This window comes from Bufo gargarizans, chromosome 1 (genome assembly GCF_014858855.1).
Source record: "Bufo gargarizans isolate SCDJY-AF-19 chromosome 1, ASM1485885v1, whole genome shotgun sequence".
Taxonomy (NCBI): domain Eukaryota; kingdom Metazoa; phylum Chordata; class Amphibia; order Anura; family Bufonidae; genus Bufo; species Bufo gargarizans.
The window spans coordinates 247654040-247678532 of record NC_058080.1 but is presented as its reverse complement, the minus strand read 5'-3'; the positions used below and the strand labels follow the sequence as shown (position 1 = coordinate 247678532).

At 43.0% G+C, this 24493-nt stretch overlaps 1 protein-coding gene across 3 annotated transcripts in view; it reads left to right on the top strand.

The window, feature by feature from the left end:
- The window catches only part of EMCN (endomucin), a 243362-nt gene that overhangs the window by 71107 nt on the left and 147762 nt on the right, over positions 1–24493 (top strand). For all 3 annotated transcript variants that reach the window (XR_006390945.1, XM_044302421.1, XM_044302425.1), the window contains exons 4-6: positions 12608–12661; positions 14847–14909; positions 16038–16145. Coding sequence is in view for 2 of the 3 variants with exons in the window: in XM_044302421.1 (XP_044158356.1) it covers positions 12608–12661; positions 14847–14909; positions 16038–16145 (225 nt within the window). In the remaining variant the exon portion in view is untranslated. The remainder of the gene's footprint in view (positions 1–12607; positions 12662–14846; positions 14910–16037; positions 16146–24493) is intronic.

Here is a 24493-nt window from a genome sequence, read left to right as displayed (position 1 = left end):
CTGAACTGTTCTTTTAGACACACCTCTGGTAGCCCCCTGGTTCATTTTGGCAGTGAGCTTCTCCACTGTAGCGTGTCGGTCCACCCTTGCACATCTTGGAAGCCAATGTTCACTTCTTACATCAATGGCACATAGTGCTCTGTGGTTTCCACATCACTTATTCGCAATGGTGCCATTTGTCCAGTTACAATACACTTTAAGCACAGCAGCAAGCAAACAGTCACAAATTGGGAAGTTCTAGAAATACTTCCATCCTTGACCTGAAAGCCAATAATCATCACTTTTTGCAACTCTGATAAATCACCCCTTTTACCCATGACAGCAACAAGGGATATGTGTGCAGACAGCCTATCAGACATTGAAAGTAGGAAGTGGTCATAATAATGTGACTCAGCTATGTATTGTGATTAGGGATGAGCGAACTCGAACTGTATAGTTCGGGTTCGTACCGAATTTTGGGGTGTCCGTGACACGGACCCGAACCCGGACATTTTCGTAAAAGTCCGGGTTCGGGTTCGGTGTTCGTCGCTTTCTTGGCGCTTTTGTGACGCTTTCTTGGCGCTTTTTGAAAGGCTGCAAAGCAGCCAATCAACAAGCGTCATACTACTTGCCCCAAGAGGCCATCACAGCCATGCCTACTATTGGCATGGCTGTGATTGGCCAGAGCACCATGTGACCCAGCCTCTATTTAAGCTGGAGTCACATAGCGCCGCCCGTCACTCTGCTCTGATTAGCGTAGGGAGAGGTTGCGGCTGCGACAGTAGGGCGAGATTAGGCAGATTAACTCCTCCAAAGGACTTGATTAACTGATCGATCTGCAGCTGTGGATCATTGAGCTGCTGATCCTCAATTGCTCACTGTTTTTAGGCTGCCCAGACCGTTTGTCAGTCACATTTTTCTGGGGTGATCGGCGGCCATTTTGTGTCTTGTGGTGCGCCAGCACAAGCTGCGACCAAGTGCATTTAACCCTCAATGGTGTGGTTGTTTTTTGGCTAAAGCCTACATCAGGGTGAAGCTGTCACACCAAGTGCATTTAACCAGCAATAGTCTGTTCATTTTTTGGCCATATACAAAATCAGGGGCAAGCTGCGCCTGTCACCAAGTGCATTTAACCCTCAATGGTGTGGTTGTTTTTTGGCTAAAGCCTACATCAGGGTGAAGCTGTCACACCAAGTGCATTTAACCAGCAATAGTCTGTTCATTTTTTGGCCATATACAAAATCAGGGGCAAGCTGCGCCTGTCACCAAGTGCATTTAACCCTCAATGGTGTGGTTGTTTTTTGGCTAAAGCCTACATCAGGGTGAAGCTGTCACACCAAGTGCATTTAACCAGCAATAGTCTGTTCATTTTTTGGCCATATACAAAATCAGGGGCAAGCTGCGCCTGTCACCAAGTGCATTTAACCCTCAATGGTGTGGTTGTTTTTTGGCTAAAGCCTACATCAGGGTGAAGCTGTCACACCAAGTGCATTTAACCAGCAATAGTCTGTTCATTTTTTGGCCATATACAAAATCAGGGGCAAGCTGCGCCTGTCACCAAGTGCATTTAACCCTCAATGGTGTGGTTGTTTTTTGGCTAAAGCCTACATCAGGGTGAAGCTGTCACACCAAGTGCATTTAACCAGCAATAGTCTGTTCATTTTTTGGCCATATACAAAATCAGGGGCAAGCTGCGCCTGTCACCAAGTGCATTTAACCCTCAATGGTGTGGTTGTTTTCTGGCTAAAGCCTACATCAGGGTGAAGCTGTCACACCAAGTGCATTTAACCAGCAATAGTCTGTTTATTTTTTGGCCATATACTACATCAGGGGCAAGCTGCGCCCGTCACCAAGTGCATTTAACCCTCAGTAGTGTGGTTGGTCAAGCTGTGACACCAAGTGCATTTAACCAGCAATAGTCTGTTCATTTTTTGGCCATATACTACATCAGGGGCAAGCTGCGCCCGTCACCAAGTGCATTTAACCAGCAATAGTGTGGTTATTTTTTGGCCATATCCCAGTCTAATTCTGTCACTAAATCCATACCGGTCACCCAGCGCCTAAATACTAGGCCTCAAATTTATATCCCGCTAAATCTCTCGTTACCGCTGTCCTGTTGTAGCTGGGAAAGTTATTTAGTGTCCGTCAAAGCACATTTTTTGTTCTGGGTTGAAGTACAATTCCCAATTTAGCAATTTCATAATTTAGTGGTTTCTGCTATATCAGAGCTATTTGAAATCTATCCCTAAAAGGGTATATAATATTCAAGGTGCACATTGGGTCATTCAGAATAACTTCACACACACCCGCTACTGTGTATTTTCAAGTCTAATTCTGTCACTAAACCCATACCTGTCACCCAGCGCCTAAATACTAGGCCTCAAATTTATATCCTGCTAAATCTCTCGTTACCGCTGTCCTGTTGTAGCTGGGAAAGTTATTTAGTGTCCGTCAAAGCACATTTTTTGTTCTGGGTTGAAGTACAATTCCCAATTTAGCAATTTCATAATTTAGTGGTTTCTGCTATATCAGAGCTATTTGAAATCTATCCCTAAAAGGGTATATAATATTCAAGGTGCACATTGGGTCATTCAGAATAACTTCACACACACCCGCTACTGTGTATTTTCAAGTCTAATTCTGTCACTAAACCCATACCTGTCACCCAGCGCCTAAATACTAGGCCTCAAATTTATATCCTGCTAAATCTCTCGTTACCGCTGTCCTGTTGTAGCTGGGAAAGTTATTTAGTGTCCGTCAAAGCACATTTTTTGTTCTGGGTTGAAGTACAATTCCCAATTTAGCAATTTCATAATTTAGTGGTTTCTGCTATATCAGAGCTATTTGAAATCTATCCCTAAAAGGGTAGATCATATTGAAGGTGCACATAGGGTCATTCAGAATAACTTCACACACACCCGCTACTGTGTATTTCCAAGTCTAATTCTGTCACTAAACCCATACCTGTCACCCAGCGCCTAAATACTAGGCCTCAAATTTATATCCCGCTAAATCTCTCGTTACCGCTGTCCTGTTGTAGCTGGGAAAGTTATTTAGTGTCCGTCAAAGCACATTTTTTGTTCTGGGTTGAAGTACAATTCCCAATTTAGCAATTTCATAATTTAGTGGTTTCTGCTATATCAGAGCTATTTGAAATCTATCCCTAAAAGGGTAGATCATATTGAAGATGCACATAGGGTCATTCAGAATAACTTCACACACACCCGCTACTGTGTATTTCCAAGTCTAATTCTGTCACTAAACCCATACCTGTCACCCAGCGCCTAAATACTAGGCCTCAAATTTATATCCTGCTAAATCTCTCGTTACCGCTGTCCTGTTGTAGCTGGGAAAGTTATTTAGTGTCCGTCAAAGCACATTTTTTGTTCTGGGTTGAAATACAATTCCCAATTTAGCAATTTCATAATTTAGTGGTTTCTGCTATATCAGAGCTATTTGAAATCTATCCCTAAAAGGGTAGATCATATTGAAGGTGCACATAGGGTCATTCAGAATAACTTCACACACACCCGCTACTGTGTATTTCCAAGTCTAATTCTGTCACTAAACCCATACCTGTCACCCAGCGCCTAAATACTAGGCCTCAAATTTATATCCCGCTAAATCTCTCGTTACCGCTGTCCTGTTGTAGCTGGGAAAGTTATTTAGTGTCCGTCAAAGCACATTTTTTGTTCTGGGTTGAAGTACAATTCCCAATTTAGCAATTTCATAATTTAGTGGTTTCTGCTATATCAGAGCTATTTGAAATCTATCCCTAAAAGGGTATATAATATTCAAGGTGCACATTGGGTCATTCAGAATAACTTCACACACACCCGCTACTGTGTATTTCCAAGTCTAATTCTGTCACTAAACCCATACCTGTCACCCAGCGCCTAAATACTAGGCCTCAAATTTATATCCTGCTAAATCTCTCGTTACCGCTGTACTGTTGTTGCTTGGAAAGATATTTAGTGTCCGTCAAAGCACATTTTTTGTTCTGGGTTGAAGTACAATTCCCAATTTAGCAATTTCATAATTTAGTGGTTTCTGCTATATCAGAGCTATTTGAAATCTATCCCTAAAAGGGTATATAATATTCAAGGTGCACATTGGGTCATTCAGAATAACTTCACACACACCCGCTACTGTGTATTTTCAAGTCTAATTCTGTCACTAAACCCATACCTGTCACCCAGCGCCTAAATACTAGGCCTCAAATTTATATCCTGCTAAATCTCTCGTTACCGCTGTACTGTTGTTGCTGGGCAAGATATTTAGTGTCCGTCAAAGCACATTTTTTGTTCTGGGTTGAAATACAATTCCCAATTTAGCAATTTCATAATTTAGTGGTTTCTGCTATATCAGAGCTATTTGAAATCTATCCCTAAAAGGGTATATAATATTCAAGGTGCACATTGGGTCATTCAGAATAACTTCACACACACCCGCTACTGTGTATTTCCAAGTCTAATTCTGTCACTAAACCCATACCTGTCACCCAGCGCCTAAATACTAGGCCTCAAATTTATATCCTGCTAAATCTCTCGTTACCGCTGTACTGTTGTTGCTGGGCAAGATATTTAGTGTCCGTCAAAGCACATTTTTTGTTCTGGGTTGAAATACAATTCCCAATTTAGCAATTTCATAATTTAGTGGTTCCTGCTATATCAGAGCTATTTGAAATCTATCCCAAAAAGGGTATATAATATTCAAGGTGCACATAGGGTCATTCAGAATAACTTCACACACACGCTTCTGTGCATTTCCAAGTCTAATTCTGTCACTAAATCCATACCGGTCACCCAGCGCCTAAATACTAGGCCTCAAATTTATATCCCGCTGAATTTGAATACAATACATTGGGCCAAATAATATATTTGTTGTTGTGGTGAACCATAACAATGAGAAAAACATCTAGTAAGGGACGCGGACGTGGACATGGTCGTGGTGGTGTTAGTGGACCCTCTGGTGCTGGGAGAGGACGTGGCCGTTCTGCCACATCCACACGTCCTAGTGTACCAACTACCTCAGGTCCCAGTAGCCGCCAGAATTTACAGCGATATATGGTGGGGCCCAATGCCGTTCTAAGGATGGTAAGGCCTGAGCAGGTACAGGCATTAGTCAATTGGGTGGCCGACAGTGGATCCAGCACGTTCACATTATCTCCCACCCAGTCTTCTGCAGAAAGCGCACAGATGGCGCCTGAAAACCAACCCCATCAGTCTGTCACATCACCCCCATGCATACCAGGGAAACTGTCTCAGCCTCAAGTTATGCAGCAGTCTCTTATGCTGTTTGAAGACTCCGCTGGCAGGGTTTCCCAAGGGCATCCACCTAGCCCTTCCCCAGCGGTGAAAGACATAGAATGCACTGACGCACAACCACTTATGTTTCCTGATGATGAGGACATGGGAATACCACCTCAGCATGTCTCTGATGATGACGAAACACAGGTGCCAACTGCTGCGTCTTTCTGCAGTGTGCAGACTGAACAGGAGGTCAGGGATCAAGACTGGGTGGAAGACGATGCAGGGGACGATGAGGTCCTAGACCCCACATGGAATGAAGGTCGTGCCACTGACTTTCACAGTTCGGAGGAAGAGGCAGTGGTGAGACCGAGCCAACAGCGTAGCAAAAGAGGGAGCAGTGGGCAAAAGCAGAACACCCGCCGCCAAGAGACTCCGCCTGCTACTGACCGCCGCCATCTGGGACCGAGCACCCCAAAGGCAGCTTCAAGGAGTTCCCTGGCATGGCACTTCTTCAAACAATGTGCTGACGACAAGACCCGAGTGGTTTGCACGCTGTGCCATCAGAGCCTGAAGCGAGGCATTAACGTTCTGAACCTGAGCACAACCTGCATGACCAAGCACCTGCATGCAAAGCATGAACTGCAGTGGAGTAAACACCTTAAAACCAAGGAAGTCACTCAGGCTCCCCCTGCTACCTCTTCTGCTGCTGCCGCCTCGGCCTATTCTGCTGCTGCCGCCTCGGCCTCTTCCTCCGCCTCTGGAGGAACGTTGGCACCTGCCGCCCAGCAAACAGGGGATGTACCACCAACACCACCACCACCACCTCCGTCACCAAGCGTCTCAACCATGTCACACGCCAGCGTTCAGCTCTCCATCTCACAAACATTTGATAGAAAGCGTAAATTCCCACCTAGCCACCCTCGATCCCTGGCCCTGAATGCCAGCATTTCTAAACTACTGGCCTATGAAATGCTGTCATTTAGGCTGGTGGACACAGACAGCTTCAAACAGCTCATGTCGCTTGCTGTCCCACAGTATGTTGTTCCCAGCCGGCACTACTTCTCCAAGAGAGCCGTGCCTTCCCTGCACAACCAAGTATCCGATAAAATCAAGTGTGCACTGCGCAACGCCATCTGTAGCAAGGTCCACCTAACCACAGATACGTGGACCAGTAAGCACGGCCAGGGACACTATATCTCCCTAACTGCACACTGGGTAAATGTAGTGGCAGCTGGGCCCCAGGCGGAGAGCTGTTTGGCGCACGTCCTTCCGCCGCCAAGGATCGCAGGGCAACATTCTTTGCCTCCTGTTGCCACCTCCTCCTTCTCGGCTTCCTCCTCCTCTTCTTCCACCTGCTCATCCAGTCAGCCACACACCTTCACCACCAACTTCAGCACAGCCCGGGGTAAACGTCAGCAGGCCATTCTGAAACTCATATGTTTGGGGGACAGGCCCCACACCGCACAGGAGTTGTGGCGGGGTATTGAACAACAGACCGACGAGTGGTTGCTGCCGGTGAGCCTCAAGCCCGGCCTGGTGGTGTGTGATAATGGGCGAAATCTCGTTGCAGCTCTGGGACTAGCCAATTTGACGCACATCCCTTGCTTGGCGCATGTGCTGAATTTGGTGGTGCAGAAGTTCATTCACAACTACCCCGACATGTCAGAGCTGCTGCATAAAGTGCGGGCCGTCTGTTCGCGCTTCCGGCGTTCACATCCTGCCGCTGCTCGCCTGTCTGCGCTACAGCGTAACTTCGGCCTTCCCGCTCACCGCCTCATATGCGACGTGCCCACCAGGTGGAACTCCACCTTGCACATGCTGGACAGACTGTGCGAGCAGCAGCAGGCCATAGTGGAGTTTCAGCTGCAGCACGCACGGGTCAGTCGCACTACAGAACAGCACCACTTCACCACCAATGACTGGGCCTCCATGCGAGACCTGTGTGCCCTGTTGCGCTGTTTCGAGTACTCCACCAACATGGCCAGTGGCGATGACACCGTTATCAGCGTTACAATACCACTTCTATGTCTCCTTGAGAAAACACTTAGGGCGATGATGGAAGAGGAGGTGGCCCAGGAGGAGGAGGAGGAGGAGGAGGAAGAGGGGTCATTTTTAGCACTTTCAGGCCAGTCTCTTCGAAGTGACTCAGAGGGAGGTTTTTGGCAACAGCAGAGGCCAGGTACAAATGTGGCCAGCCAGGGCCCACTACTGGAGGACGAGGAGGACGAGGATGAGGAGGAGGTGGAGGAGGATGAGGATGAAGCATGGTCACAGCGGGGTGGCACCCAACGCAGCTCGGGTCCATCACTGGTGCGTGGCTGGGGGGAAAGGCAGGACGATGACGATACGCCTCCCACAGAGGACAGCTTGTCCTTACCCCTGGGCAGCCTGGCACACATGAGCGACTACATGCTGCAGTGCCTGCGCAACGACAGCAGAGTTGCCCACATTTTAACCTGTGCGGACTACTGGGTTGCCACCCTGCTGGATCCACGCTACAAAGACAATGTGCCCACCTTACTTCCTGCACTGGAGCGTGATAGGAAGATGCGCGAGTACAAGCGCACGTTGGTAGACGCGCTACTGAGAGCATTCCCAAATGTCACAGGGGAACAAGTGGAAGCCCAAGGCCAAGGCAGAGGAGGAGCAAGAGGTCGCCAAGGCAGCTGTGTCACGGCCAGCTCCTCTGAGGGCAGGGTTAGCATGGCAGAGATGTGGAAAACTTTTGTCAACACGCCACAGCTAACTGCACCACCACCTGATACGCAACGTGTTAGCAGGAGGCAACATTTCACTAACATGGTGGAACAGTACGTGTGCACACCCCTCCACGTACTGACTGATGTTTCGGCCCCATTCAACTTCTGGGTCTCTAAATTGTCCACGTGGCCAGAGCTAGCCTTTTATGCCTTGGAGGTGCTGGCCTGCCCGGCAGCCAGCGTTTTGTCTGAACGTGTATTCAGCACGGCAGGGGGCGTCATTACAGACAAACGCAGCCGCCTGTCTACAGCCAATGTGGACAAGCTGACGTTCATAAAAATGAACCAGGCATGGATCCCACAGGACCTGTCCGTCCCTTGTCCAGATTAGACATTAACTACCTCCCCATAACCATATATTATTGGACTCCAGGGCACTTCCTCATTCAATCCTATTTTTATTTTCATTTTACCATTATATTGCAAGGCTACCCAAAGTTGAATGAACCTCTCCTCTGCCTGTGTGCTAGGCCTAAATATATGCCAATGGATTGTTGCAGTGGTGGCTGACGTGAAGCCTCATTCTCTGCTATGACATGCAGACTGATTCTCTGGTGACATGAAGCCAGATTGTCTGTTACGGGACCTCTCTCCTCTGCCTGGGTGCTGGGCCTGAATTTATGACAATGGACTGTTGCAGTGGTGGCTGACGTGAAGCCTGATTCTCTGCTATGACATGCAGACTGATTCTCTGCTGACATGAAGCCAGATCCTCTGTTGCGGGACCTCTCTCCTCTGCCTGGGTGCTGGGCCTAAATTTATGAAAATGGACTGTTGCAGTGGTGGGTGACGTGAAGCCTCATTCTCTGCTATGACATGCAGACTGATTCTCTGCTGACATGAAGCCAGATCGTCTGTTACGGGACCTCTCTCCTCTGCCTGGGTGCTGGGCCTAAATTTATGAAAATGGACTCTTACAGTGGTGGGTGACGTGAAGCCTGATTCTCTGCTATGACATGAAGACTGATTCTCTGCTGACATGAAGCCAGATCCTCTGTTACGGGACCTCTCTCCTCTGCCTGGGTGCTGGGCCTAAATATCTGACAATGGACTGTTGCATTGGTGGCTGACGTGAAGCCTGATTCTCTGCTATGATATGAAGACTGATTCTCTGCTGACATGAAGCCAGATTGTCTGTTACGGGACCTCTCTCCTCTGCCTGTGTGCTAGGCCTAAATATATGCCAATGGATTGTTGCAGTGGTGGCTGACGTGAAGCCTGATTCTCTGCTATGACATGCAGACTGATTCTCTGGTGACATGAAGCCAGATCCTCTGTTACGGGACCTCTCTCCTCTGCCTGGGTGCTGGGCCTAAATTTATGAAAATGGACTGTTGCAGTGGTGGGTGACGTGAAGCCTCATTCTCTGCTATGACATGCAGACTGATTCTCTGCTGACATGAAGCCAGATTGTCTGTTACGGGACCTCTCTCCTCTGCCTGGGTGCTGGGCCTGAATTTATGACAATGGACTGTTGCAGTGGTGGCTGACGTGAAGCCTGATTCTCTGCTATGATATGAAGACTGATTCTCTGCTGACATGAAGCCAGATTGTCTGTTACGGGACCTCTCTCCTCTGCCTGGGTGCCGGGGCCTAAATATCTGAGAATGGACTGTTCCAGTGGTGGGTAACGGGAAGCCAGATTCTCTGCTATGATATGAAGACTGATTCTCTGCTGACATGAAGCCAGATTGTCTGTTACGGGACCTCTCTCCTCTGCCTGGGTGCTGGGCCTAAATTTATGAAAATGGACTCTTACAGTGGTGGGTGACGTGAAGCCTGATTCTCTGCTATGACATGAAGACTGATTCTCTGCTGACATGAAGCCAGATTGTCTGTTACGGGACCTCTCTCCTCTGCCTGGGTGCCGGGGCCTAAATATCTGAGAATGGACTGTTCCAGTGGTGGGTGACGGGAAGCCAGATTCTCTGCTATGGAACCTCTCTCCAATTGATTTTGGTTAATTTTTATTTATTTAATTTTTATTTTAATTAATTTCCCTATCCACATTTGTTTGCAGGGGATTTACCTACATGTTGCTGCCTTTTGCAGCCCTCTAGCCCTTTCCTGGGCTGTTTTACAGCCGTTTTAGTGCCGAAAAGTTCGGGTCCCCATTGACTTCAATGGGGTTCGGGTTCGGGACGAAGTTCGGATCGGGTTCGGATCCCGAACCCGAACATTTCCGGGATGTTCGGCCGAACTTCTCGAACCCGAACATCCAGGTGTTCGCTCAACTCTAATTGTGATTATTTTTTAGAGTTGAGCAAATTAATTCAGCATGAGATTTTGATATGAATCTCCCAAAAGTTTTGGATTTCAATTAATCCATTTTGAGCAAATTGTTCAAAATGGTGGGCTGCCATTTTACAGATCAAAAGACAGAAAAGAAGGATCACATAACCTTGTGTGGTGGCCTGGCTTCCTCATAATGCCTTGCAAGCAGGCCTCCTTCTAGCACAGCCAATCCTCAAGGACTTTAGATGTTAGATACTGATAACTCGGATAAGTCACAGCCATTATAAAATATCCCAACCAGGAAAGGCTGGTGTTTTGAGGGCCTACATATAGAAGAATGGTTGTCAGAAAGAGAATGAGAGATGGTAAAACACACAATATAGACACATTAATGTCAGTGAGTGTGTTTAATAGTGAGGAGAAGAGAATAGCTAGTTAATGTAAATTCACAATAAATTAATCAAGAGAGTCAATCAGTGATAGCTTGCTAAAGCTGTATTAGTCCTGCAGATTTTTCAGGAAAGAAAGTGTTCTTCTATGCAGCAGAAGAGACCGCTGGATTTACATGCAGTGATCCACTCCACGGTATGGGGAGGAGCAATCGATAAAGCCATACCGAATCATTGGGTAATTGGTGGCAGTATTACACAGGCAGATCATCGCTAACAAGCGTTCCTACAAACGATGATCTACCTGACAATCGGCTGGTGTAATACAGCCTTTAGGTACCAGGGATCTGGCGAAACATTTTGGGAGTGGCAGTTTTAATAACAATCAATTGCTACTAATTGGTTATCATCTGCAAGTGCTTCTGCGGATGCAGCATGGATTAAACGCATGTGAGTAGAGGAGAGCATGGAGCAATAGTGAGACACCGCCCCTATAGGCATAGACATTCACTAAAACTACATAGTCATAGTTATCCACTGCTGTCATAAGGTTTAGGATAAAATAAAAGTTAAACTGTTATCCCATTGGGATACATCATAAATTGATCAGTGGAAAAGGGTAACTTGCTGGCCAAGTGGCTGGTTGTTAAGAGTAGGAGTCTAATACTTAGGTTTGAATGAAGTGTGTTAGTTAGGCAGTGTAAGAAGGTACCTGGAATCATCGTGGATGGAAGGTATGTGTCACCGAGGTTCCTGGCCTCGGTGAAGTAAGAGATGGTATTTTATGTATCAGCAGCAGCTATTGCTAATTGACACCTTGAGAGTTAGCATGGCTGTCATAGCTGATCCGGAACGGCTCTTACTGGGAGTAGTCAAAGTGCTGGGTGGGTGACTCTTCCTCCAGACCGGGTTTTGCCAGGCACAAAAACCAGCCAGCACTGCCAGGTGGGTGGGTTTACCTCCCTCTTACTGTGGAGCTCAGGAGTCTGTGTGCTATGAACTGAGGGCTGTGCTAGATTTGAGGTTTGAGCCGGGCTGGAGAACTCAGGCCCCTCTAAAGGCGAACAGGCCGCCTATGGACTTGATGAGGCTGAATGCTAACTGGGTGTAAATTATCACCCAGGAGAAAAGGTGACTTTTATTGATTATGGACTTTCCTTGTGTGTAAACAAACACCAAGCCACCTGCGTTTTGTGATACAGCTTAGGCTACTTTCACACTTGTGTTCGGGGTTCCGATTGTGAGTTCAGTTTGGAGGCTCTCACAAGCGGCCCGAACGGATCCGTACATCCCCAATGCATTCTGAGTGGATAAGGATCCGCTCAGAATGCATCAGTATGGCTCCGTTCCGCCTCCATTCCGCTCAGCAGGCGGACACCCGAACGCAGCTTGCAGCGTTTTGGTGTCCACCTGGCCGTGCAGAGCCAAGCGGATCCGTCCAGACTTACAATGTAAGTCAATTGGGACGGATCCGTTTGACATTGACACAATATGGTGCAATTGCAAACGGATCCGTCCCCCATTGACTTTCAATGCAAAGTCAGGACGGATCCGTCTGACTAACAATTAGAATTAGACTTTTTCCTGAAATATAATGCAGACGGATCCGTTCTGAACGGATACCATCGTTTGCATTATAGGTGCGGATCCGTCTGTGCAGATACCAGACGAATCCGCACCAAACGCAAGTGTGAAAGTAGCCTTATCTGCATTTTGTTATACACCAATGTGTAAGTAAACAAGAATTCAAGAACTGTGTATTTTGCCTCTATACTGCATCCGCTAGTCCTAACTACCAGAGCGAATCCCCACAGCAGGCACAGGCAGCCAATGTTATGAGTACTGCTGTGGCTATGCAATGCAATTTGTAACATTAACTTGTGAATCACCACTCTTTATCACATCATTTACCGATAGCCAATTTGATCAAATCAGGCCAAATACGAATTTCTTGAAATTTGCTCATCTGTATTTATTATGTGTTAATTTACAGAAACTGTCTCAACTCCAGCATCTATACCAGCTGTCCGTACAACCAGATCTTCTGGTAGGATTTTTTATGAGTTTATTTTTTTATTGAAATCTTTATGATGTTCATAAGCATGTACACCTTGAGCAAATAAGCAGTAAGGGGGAGATTTATCACAAGCAGATTTTTTAAATTTAGCTTTGCAGTTGGCGTAGCCATCATTTGCACCAAATTTATAAAATGTATGATTTTTTTATAAATTTGAACATATTTAACCTATTAGTGACTGCCAATACGCCTTTTTATGGTGGTCACTAACGATCCTTAGGCTAGGCCATCGCCTTTTTATAGCAGCCTTGTATAAGTATTGCATGGGTTTCCTGTGCAGTGGAGACAGGTGGCTCTTCTCTCACATGAGAGCCTGGCTCCTACTCTAATGACCCAGATAGGCAGAAGCGCTGAGCAGGGCCTTTTAAATCCTTAGATGCCATGGTCAATAGTGACTGTGGCATCTAATTGGTTTTGAGAAAAGGAACACCCTCTGTCTCCCATCAGCACCCTGTGAATGAGATGAAGGGTGCCTATGTCTTTGCATGGCCCCAGGCCTGCCTGAAGTGTATGCTGATCAGGCTGTGCCTTTCTGGCGCAGTCTGATGGTTCCTGTCAGTATAGCAATGACAGTGTAATACAGTATATTATAGCATATTAGCATATTATAGAAGACATCAGAAGATCACATTTTAAAGTCCCTTATGGGGACTAGTAAATGGTCAAAAAAAAGTTTTATTAAATAAAAAAAATCTCAAAGTTAGAAAATATGCCTGTTTTCCATTGAAAAAGATTTTCAATGGAAAAAACTGAAATAATAAACTCATCAGTAACAAGCCAGACTGCACAATTATCATGTAATTTCTCCTGCATGGTGAATGCCATTTGTTTTTAAGTAATCAAAAAAGTGATCAAAATATGTTATGTTACCCCAAAATGGTACTAATGAAAACTACAAGTCATACCACAAAAAATGTTGATGAATTTGGTATCAGTGTAATTGTACCGTGTCAGAGAGTAAAGTTATCTTGGCATTTATGCCGCAAAGTGAATTTCACAAAATTAACAACATTTTGGAGGAAAAAAAGTGCCTCTTATAGTCCAAAAAATATGGTATATAATTGTTTATGTTTTAGATAATAAAAGAAATAAAAAAAGACTTTGCTTAGCTTCGCCAATAATTTTTTTCATATATTTTCATCCACGGAGGCTGTGCATGGGCTCTTTTTTTATGGGGTAATCTGTAATTTTTATTGATACCATTATGTAAGTATGATTTTTTTGATCATGGTTGAGGTGGGCAAAAAATGGAGATTCAGGCAATGAAATTTTTTTCTGTTACAAAGTTCACAGTGCGAGATAAATATTTCTATATTTTAATAATTCAGCTATTTTCAGAGGTGGTGATATCAATTATGTAAATTTTTTCATTGCTTATTAATTTTTTATATGTAAAATGGAGAAAGGAGTGATTTGAAATTTTTGATCTTATTTTTTTAATACTTTTAAAATGTTTTCTCTTTTTAGCTTTATTTTTAGCCCTAGAGGGTGTGAACATGCAATCAAGCCCAATAGGAATTTAACTATGGCAGGCCTGGGAGCCTTCACAAAGCAATTTGCAGGGGAGCATTTAGCTGCTGGAAGTGGCCTGCTCTCAGTACATGATAACTCAGCTGAATGGCAAAAATTGACCATTGCACAAAAACATAACATTTCTGTGTTCAGATTTGCCTTCAATCAAGGATATTGCTGGCAATTGTCTGTTGTGAGAAAAGGCAGGTACCTGCTGTCTATGGTGTCTGCTCAGTTTCTGATTGGGAATCCTCTTTAAAGACCCGAAATCCACCGTACTTATATGGGTGATATCGGGAAGAGATTATATCTAACACTTCTGTTTTGAGCTATTACTTTACTTTCTACAACACTCCTTTACTGGAAGGAAGCTGCAACCATTTTTACCACCCACTTTTTTCAAAACTGGAGCGAGCGGAGTAAAACTGCAAAATATACAAAATGTTTTCAGAAATTAGCCTCAAAAGTCACAAAAACTATTTTGCTACTTTTTGAAGCCATAATTATGGGTTGATTAATTCTCCCCTAAATGTTTTAGGTTTCTAAATTGGAAACATCACTTTCTTACATATTGTATTTCACTTCATTTCATTTTTGATGCTTTGTCTATAAATTATTAAAACAAAGAATGATGTTATTCTAGATCCAACAGATAATCAAACAAAGAATGGAACTGAAGCAACACTGAAAGTAAGCAACACAACTGGTAAGACATGCTAAAACCTACAAGGGTAAGGCTGTGGTTTACCTAGACTTTTTATAGCACTTTTGTCGGATTTTATCGAGTGATAGCTGCAGGAACAAGACTGCAGTCAATGACTGCTTTGGACTACAGTTATCAAAATGGGTGTGAAGGAAAACTTGCCCATAGCAAGAAATTAGATTCCATCTTTCATTTTTCAGAGCTCTCTGGAAAATGAAAAGTGAAATTTGATTGGTTGCTATTGGTAACTAAGCAAGTTTTCCTTTACACCAGTTTTGATAAATCTACACCTAGGTGTCTAGGTTTCTTAGCATCACCTTATTTTGACACCAATAAGTTTGATTGTTTAAAAGTGGTCTAAAACTACTTAGAGTTCTTGTAGTGCTACAAGTAGCATTCAAAATGAATGTGTTGCTTTGGACAACAGCTATGGCTCAAATCTCGCTTAAAAAAGTCTACGTGTAGCCTCAGTCTATAAGACACCCAAGTGCTACTATAGGCAAATCTAGAAAAGGTTACTAGAACTGCTTGTATAGAAAACCATAAACTCATGGTACTATACAAAGTCATATGCAACTGTATTTGAGGTTTAAATCATGCTAACCTCTTAATGACTCATGATGGATATACGGTATATCTGTCGCAGGGGCATAGCTATAGGGGGTGCAGAGGTAGCAGTCGCTACCGGGCCCAGGAGCCTAAGGGGGCCCAAAGACCCTTGTGCTGCATAAGAAGACAAACAAAGCACTGAGGGAAGGGGGGCCCAAGCCTAACTCTTGCACCAGGGCCCATGAGCCTTTAGCTACGCCCCTGATCTGTCATCGTTGTGTGGGGTATGTATGGAGCAAACTCACGTACTGAGCCTGCTCTATATGCAGCAGTTGCCGGCTGTATAATACGGCTGACACAAGCTGCAATGACGGGGATCAGAGATAGAGAAACAGCACAATGCAGTATTCTAAGAAGATGCTATAGGACTTTCACCATCTAAAGTAATACATTTTTGTACAAAGGCGTATTTTGCCTTGTAGTCAGTTGGGGTCTAGAATTGGGTCATCTATGGACAAAATCATGACAGTATAATAAATTTTATGAAGGGATATTTAAATATCATTGATATTTAATTTACAGATCAGTACCATCCTGCAAATGCTTCTAGCACAGTATTAACTAAGGTTATTCTTACTACACCAAGCTGGACCCATGCTACATCAAACTACACCGAAATCAAGCCAGAAGGTACGTTCATGCCATATATTATTAAATTGTCTTTCTTGCAATAAAAAATGAATGTATTGATGAAGTAACCTTGTTTTGTGGCTGTGAAACTGTAAAAAATGCAACAATGATGAGCGTTATATACCTTAGATGTCTGGTCTCTCTCTTTTCAGGAGTACTTTAGTGGTAGGGGTACTTCGACGGAAATTGTAGGTTTAGAGATTAGGGTTCTCTGAACTTGGGCCTAACTGTGCAGGAGCTGTAACATGTGTCTTCTCCCTTGCACTCCTCAGACTAAACTCTCTACACACTAACTAGCCTAACTAGCCAGAGGGTGGACCAGGGGTACTGCATATACTGGCCCCACCCTGGAACAGTGCTCAGCTTTAGTGCAATTTTGGGCATATCCATAGAGTATATGATAAATGCCTAATCTAAGAAATTCCCCTGTAACCGCTCGTGGTTGTCTTGCTGCACTATTCAACTTAGTTTAAAGACATTTCTAATGAAAGAGGTGATCAATAGGAGATATTCTTTAGCTCATCAGATTTTCCTGATGTGCTTAAATGTAGAAGAATATATTTTACTCACAATTCAAGGCCAACTAGTTCTGAACTGTGTAAAGCGAATAACTGTGTGCCAAGGGGTAAGATTCTGTTATTATATCTCCATTCCTTGATTATGGTTACAAGCTACAAAGATACTACACCATAACATTTTTGAGTATTCCTAGGAATGCTCCTTCATGGTAATTGCCTTGACCATCGGACAGCTTAAAGGGGTTCTATCAGCTAGTTTGCTGAGGACATGTGCTGCTAGATCGCCACTAGCACATCCACAATATACATTTCCCACAGTTTTGAGTGCTTTTATTCAATAAAAAAAACTATGTTATATATATGTGTGCAAATTAGGTTATAAGAAGCACAGCCATGCCCATCCTCCTTGCTCCCCCAACGTCACAGAGTTGAAGCGCTGTAATCTCGCGCATGCGCGAGTATGGAGCATGTGACATGGTGTTCCTTCCCTGTGCTCGCATTAGCCTCAGGGAATTAACTGTGCATGCGCTAGCTGGCATGCGAGAGATTACGGCGCTTCAACTATGTGACATCAGGGGAGCAAGGAGGAGATTCGGAGGATGCGGGCGGTGCTGGGCTCCTTCACAGTGGGTGTGGCTGGGCTCCTGAAATGTTGGTAACAGCCCCTTGGGCTCCTTACTTGCCTCATTTGCATATATATAAAATCATCTTTTTGATTGAATAAAAGCACTCAGAGCTATGGGAAATGTATATTATGGACATGCTAGTGGCGATCTAACAGCACATATCCTCAGCTCTATAGACTCAAACTAGCTGAATGCTCATCCTCAAACGCCGGCACAGTGCTGACCGCGGCATATGGGAGGTTTGCGCTCCCTCACCTCATGCACTGGGTCCCCACTCTGCTGTGGCGGGGACTCGATCGTTTCCATGGCAGCCCCAAGCCATTCCAAGGCTTGGGGCCTGCCATTTACGGAAGCCTAAGAGGCCCAGCCCCCAGGCTGGGTCTCCTAGGCAACTGTTAGCGTCTTACAGTGTAAGACACTAACAGTTCAATACAGCACAATACAGATGTATTGAAACAAGGATCAGACCCTGTAATTTTGAAGTCCCATAGTGGGACAAAAAATAAAGTGAATTTTTTTTAAATAAAATGAAAGTTTTACAAAAATATTAAAAGTTTCAAGTTAAAAAAAAGTGTCCTTTTCAAAAATAAAGTAAAAAAAAAAAAGTAAAAAAGATAGAGTAGACATATTAGGTATCTTTGCATCCGTATCGACCAGCTCTATAAACATATCACATGACCTAACCCCTTAGATGAACACCGTAAAAAATAAAAAATTAAAACTGTGCTAAATAAACAATTTTTTTGTCACCTTACATCACAAAAAGTACAACAGCAAGCGATCAAAAAGGCGTACGCCCACCAAAATAGTACCAATCTAACCGTCATCTCATCCTGCAAAAAATGAGACCCTACCTAAGATAATCACCCAAAAACTAAAAAAACGATGGCTCTCAGAATATGGAGACACTAAAACATGATTTTTATTGTTTCAAAAATGATAATATTGTGTAAAACTTAAATAAATAAAAAGTATACATATTAGGTATCGCGCATCCGTATCGACCAGCTCTATAAAAATATCACATGACCTAACCCCTCAGATGAACACCGTAAAAAATAAAAACTGTGCTAAATAAACAATTTTTGGTCATTGTACATAACAAAAATTGTAATAGCAAGCGATCAAAAAGTCATATGCACCCCAAAATAGTGCCAATCAAGCCGTCATCTCATCCTGCAAAAAATGAGACCCTACCTAAGATAATCGCCTAAAAACGAAAAAAAAACTATGGCTCTCAGACTATAGGGACACTAAAACATGATTTTTTTTGTTTCAAAAATGAAATTATTGTGTAAAACTTACATAAATAAAAAAAATTGTATACATATTAGGTATAGCCGCGTCCGTGACAACCTGCTCTATAAAAATACCACATGATCTAACCTGTCAGATTAATGTTGTAAATAACTAAAAAAATAAACGGTGCCAAAAAAGCTATTTCTTGTTACCTTGCCTCACAAAAAGTGGAATATAGAGCAACCAAAAATCATATGTACCCTAAAATAGTACCAACAAAACTGCCACCCTATCCCATAGTTTCCAAAATGAGGTCACTTTTTTGGAGTTTCTAGGGGTGCATCAGGGGGGCTTTAAATGGGACATGGTGTAAAAAATAAACAGTCTAGCAAAATCTGCCTTCCAAAAACCGTATGGCATTCCTTTCCTTCTGCGCCCTTCCGTGTGCCCGTACAGCAGTTTATGACCACATATGGGGTGTTTCTGTAAACGACAGAATCAGGGCCATAAATAATGAGTTTTGTTTGGCTGGTTAACCTTGCTTTGTATCTGGAAAAAAAATATTAAAATGGAAAATCTGCCAAAAAAGTGAAATTTTGAAATTGTATCTCTATTTTCCATTAATTCTTGTGGAACACCTAAAGGGTTAACAACGTTTGTAAAATCAGTTTTGAATACCTTGAGGGGTGTAGTTTCTTAGATGGGGGTCACTTTTTGGAGTTTCTACTCTAGGGGTGCATCAGGGGGGCTTCAAATGGGACATGGTGTAAAAAAAAACAGTCTACCAAAATTTATCTTCCAAAAACCGTATGGCATTCCTTTCCATCTGTGCCCTGCTGTGTGCCCATACAGCAGTTTACGACCACATATGGGGTATTTCTGTAAACTACAGAATCAGGGCCATAACCAATGAGTTTTGTTTGGCTGTTAACCCTTTTTTTAATACCTTGAGGGGTGTAGTTTCTAGAATGGGGTCATTTTTGGGTGGTTTCTATCATGTAAGCTTCACAAAGTGACCAGACCTGAAATGGTCCTTAAAAAGTTTACTTCTAAACTTCTAAGCCTTGTAACGTCCCCCAAAAATAAAATGTCATTCCCAAAATGATCCTAACATGAAAAAGACATATGGGAAATGTAAAGTAATAAATGTAAAGTAATAACTATTTTTATAGGCATTAATATGTATTATAGAAGTAGAGAAATTTAAACTTGAAAATTTGCTAATTTTTCCATATTTTTGGCAAATATGGTATTTTTTTTATAAATAAAAATGATTTTTTTTTTACTCCATTTTACCAGTGTCATGATGCACAATATGTGATGAAAAAAACAATCTCAGAATAGCCTGGATAAGTCAAAGCGTTTTAAAGTTATCACCACATAAAGTGACACTGGTCAGATTTGCAAAAAATGGCCTGGTCCTTAAGGTAAAAAAATGAGCCTGATCCTTAAGGGGTTAAAAGATGCTGATTTAATCACAATCATACCACTGTTTATGTGTGAACAAACAAGACCAGGTGAGAAGAATATTTGCTTTAAGCACTTTATCTTATCAGGTGTGGACATTTACCAGTCTGTCTTCACATGCCAAGTAGATCCTGTTAGCATTTCTATCTAAACAGTTCCTGGGATGGGATGAAGTAGCCAGCTGCGTGGTTTATCACCATCATGGATAGAGTTTAATTAAATGTAATTAATGAATCAGCAATGTAGTGATTTTTATGAAGGGTCAGTCATCACTTTTCATTTTAGCTGATATTGTTGGCCCTGAATATGGCAGCCTTCACTTGTATATTAATCAGAACACTAAATAGAGAGACGCAAGTATAATACTCATCAATCTACATGGTTTTCAGTTGTTTAATTAAATGAAAATATAGTAATCCAAGGACATCATTCTATTAGGGTTTTATTGCAAGTTAGCGGCCGAGCTGTGGGTACCACAGGCGTATTACCATTAGTTGCCCTACTGCCATGATTTCAGTAATCAATATACTGTACGTGCGGCTCAGCCACATGTCTAATAGCACCCAATCAAGGTTCAGATGGACACTCTACGTGACATGATGGGGAACCTGTTTTTCATAAGTGAGTTCTTCATGAGAATTTGAAATAACTACTTTGTTTTGTCAAGTCCATTAAAGAGGAAGATGGTGTCTAGTGTGGAAAGGTGGTTTCAGTGGGAGAAAGGGTTGTCACAGCACACCACACAAGACACCACCTTTCACCACTCATTCTTTGGCTAAGCCTATAGGCTCTCTTCCCTGTGGGATGATACAAAAGGCTGTCCTCAGAATACCCCAGGCAATACAAAGCCAGCTACAGTACTCCTATAGGACCCGACCCTTATCTGCTAGGAATCCTACCTATGCTATGACTATTACCACCCACTGTGAAGCAACTACAAGCAAGTCAATACACTGCTTTAAACACAGTATCTTGTGATACAAAATATAGCCAGATTCCATCAACAGGACAACACAGCAACCAGTGACGAGTGAGAGAAAGCTAAATCCATCATACACAACTGTTGTCACTTACATTTTTCCTGCACTATATGCCACTTCCTGCCACATTAACATATGGAATGTAAGTGGTTCTGCACCTCTGGGGAACCTGTACCCATCACTAGAAACATAGTAGAAACCCACATCTGTCACGCCCATGGTTATGGTCGTGACTCCTTGGGAACCGCATGCAGTTGCCCGCGGTCTGGGTGTTGTGTCAACCGCAGCTGGAGGCACTTAGTTGTTTGCCTCAAGTGCAGTTGCCGCGGACAACAGGTATGCGTGCGGTTGCATCTGGCTTTGTGTGTGTGTTTGTGTGCACTTTCCTTGTCTGGTGTGCACGAGGTTTATTTAGGTGTGCACTGTGACAATTCCCTTCACTTGTGGCTGCCCGTGGCAACGTTTTGTATTGTGTACATGTGGTGGCAGCGTCTCGGCCACCTGGCTGACTACCAGGACATGGTTGCCACGCATGTCATTGCCGGCGGTAACAGCTCCAGTGTGTTTATTCCCTTGTTGGTGTTGGAAAGGTTAATTCCCTTTCCTGTGTGTGTCTGTGTGGGTGTGGCCACTTTGGGCTATAAAGCCTCTGTGGAGACCTGAAGCTGAGGGGTACTCCAGCCTTGTAGTAAGCTGGAGGCATCCTCCTGGTCTCTAATACCATCTGCCAGTGAGGGCCACCCTTGTGGTCATAAATGTTGTTATGTGATGTTAAGTTTATGTTTATGTGGTGTCTGTTATTATTGCAGCTATGGTTCTGGCTTCCTGTGTGTTTATGTGTGCTGTGTCCTTTTATGTCAGTGTGTGGACTTCAGCACTTGTGTCCAGGGATCCAGTCAGTGTGTCTGTGGCAGGTAGGGGTGGAAGTCTTTCACTCTCCTGCCATATCGATAGTCTGTTTATGTTTATATCCCCTTGCAGCTCGGACAGTTTAGACTCCTGTTTCTCCGCATCCAGGAGGAACAGGTGGTCTACCCAGCTCCTAGTTCAGGGATCGGCGGAGGGTGAGTAGGGATCCCAGGTTCCTGAGCATGAGCCCTCCTACCTTCAAGGTCGGCTCATGCAGCTAGGAGTCAGGGTTGGATTAGGGATGCGTTAGGAGGTGACCTGCTCCCTTATTCTGTTGTCCTGGCCGAGCAGCAACTAACATCTTGTGGCATCGCACGGCTGAGGGTTTTCCCCATCCTCAGCCATGACAACATCATCCCTTTACCAATTCTACATATAAAAATATATAAATAATATATCTGGAAAAAGTCTGAACTATTAAAATATCTAAAAAAATCCTGTCTGGTGAAAGTTGGAACATACGATTCACTGGTTTTTAGTCACCTTTTCCCCCATAAAAATTGAATAACAGTGATCAAAAAGTCATATGTACCACAAAAATGTAGAATAAATGAATCTATAGTGGCTCTCCCTCGTTTTCAAACTCTGGTAATGGTGCACTGTTTTTACAAAAAAATGTTTATATAAACAGAAGAAAAACAGGGACTCACCATCTGAATTTTTAAATTAAAATGTACAGATACCTTTATTATACACTCCACGTAGAATAAAAATAATAAAAATATAGTGATCCCAATATAATACTGCTTCCACTTTTCTATGACCACTGGCTAAGAGAGGCAATATCCTATTCTTCAGCCGTAGATCATAAATCGGTACATATCAATTGTGATAGAGTTTCAAATGCAATCTTCATATCATCCTTAGAATATATGTGTATATTAACGGTAAAACAAAACATGTAGTGGTACTTCAAATTTTAGCGGATATACAGTATAGCTATCCGAATTATACCACCTAAAATTTGTTGGACTTTGTGCCTATACTTTCAACATGAATTATAAGTGCTTAGTAGCTGAATACATAATTAAGAACTGAATACATATAATATTGTGCATAAAATAAATGCTGAGTACATAAAATTATTAGAAGCTGAGTACATACAATATAATCAAAAATATATAATAACATCATCCCCCCCCCCCCCAAAAAAAAGTGTAAATTTGATCCGCCTTAAGTGAATATAACTTTATAGCTCTGTTGAGAAAGGGATGCTATATAGTCTCTATGTCATAGAATGTGAGTTTAGTATGTTCATCAGATCAATGCTTTAAACACGGCTGCCCAGTAAATATATTAGTAGGTTCATTTTTGCGTCTTTACTGGCGGGAAACTGTTGTATTTAATCCATCTGGAATGAATATTTGTGTCACTTTGGTTAGTATAGTCTCCAATTTCCTGAATACATATAAGCTGAGTACATATAAGTAAAATTTCTGTGTAGTAAGATAAAACAAGTTGATGTGTTCCACAGGATAATATATATTGAATTCCGTGGTGAGTTAGTAGGTTAGTTATTAAGTCTCTACTCACAAAAATTGTACTAAAAAAAACTGCAAAAAAATAAATGCAATCAGCTCACCGCTAGTGTTGAGCGAGCATGCTCAGCCAGTTTGGCTCGAGCATTGCTATGCTCGGCACATTGCAGAGTTCGGCCGAACACTGCGTGTGCTCGAGCGCGATGCTCGAGTCAGTGTATTTAAATCTAATTTAGCCTCTATTTCTATGCAGAAGATCGCTGTACAGTGAGGGAAACCCTCAGTGTGAGTCCGTGGCTTAGGAGTCCCTGCACTGACTCCATATATAGCTATGTCCATATGTGGAGTCAGTGCTTGGGGGCACCCCAGTGTATTTAAATCCAATTTAGCCTGCATTTCAGAAAAGTTTCAAACTCACGACATTCTGCATTAGAGGCAAGGCACTTAACCACTCAGCTATAATAGCTGCACAGCTCAACAATTCTTAATCGTAGGTCTTCTGATAGCTCTTTTGTGTGAGGCATCATTCACATCAGGCAATGCTTCTTGTGAAAAGCAAACCCAGAACTAGTGTGTGTTTTTTATAGGGCAGGGCAGCTGTAACCAACACCTCCAATCTCATCTCATTGATTGGACTCCAGTTGGCTGACATCTCACTCCAGTTAGCTCTTGGAGATGTCATTAGTCTAGGGGTTCACATACTTTTTCCACCTGCACTGTGAATGTTTACATGGTGTGTTCAATAAAAACATGGTAACATTTAATTCTTTGTGTGTTATTAGTTTAAGTAGACTGTGATTGTCTATTGAACAAAGGGTCGTGAGACGCACAGGACTGAGGAAAAATATGGAGGAGGTGCTCACAGTAAAGAGGATCCGTCCTTCCTCTAGTAAGGAATAAATAAAAATAAAAAATTAAAAAATTAAAAATTAAAAAAGTGTGCCCAGTATTTTTTAATTTTAATTTTTAATTGTGATTGTCTATTGTTGTGACTTAGATGAAGATCAAATCACATTTCATGACCAATTTGTGCAGAAATCCATATCATTCCAAAGGGTTCACATACTTTTTCTTGCAACTGTATATATATAGATAAAATCATACTTCTGATATATATGAATGCATAATATG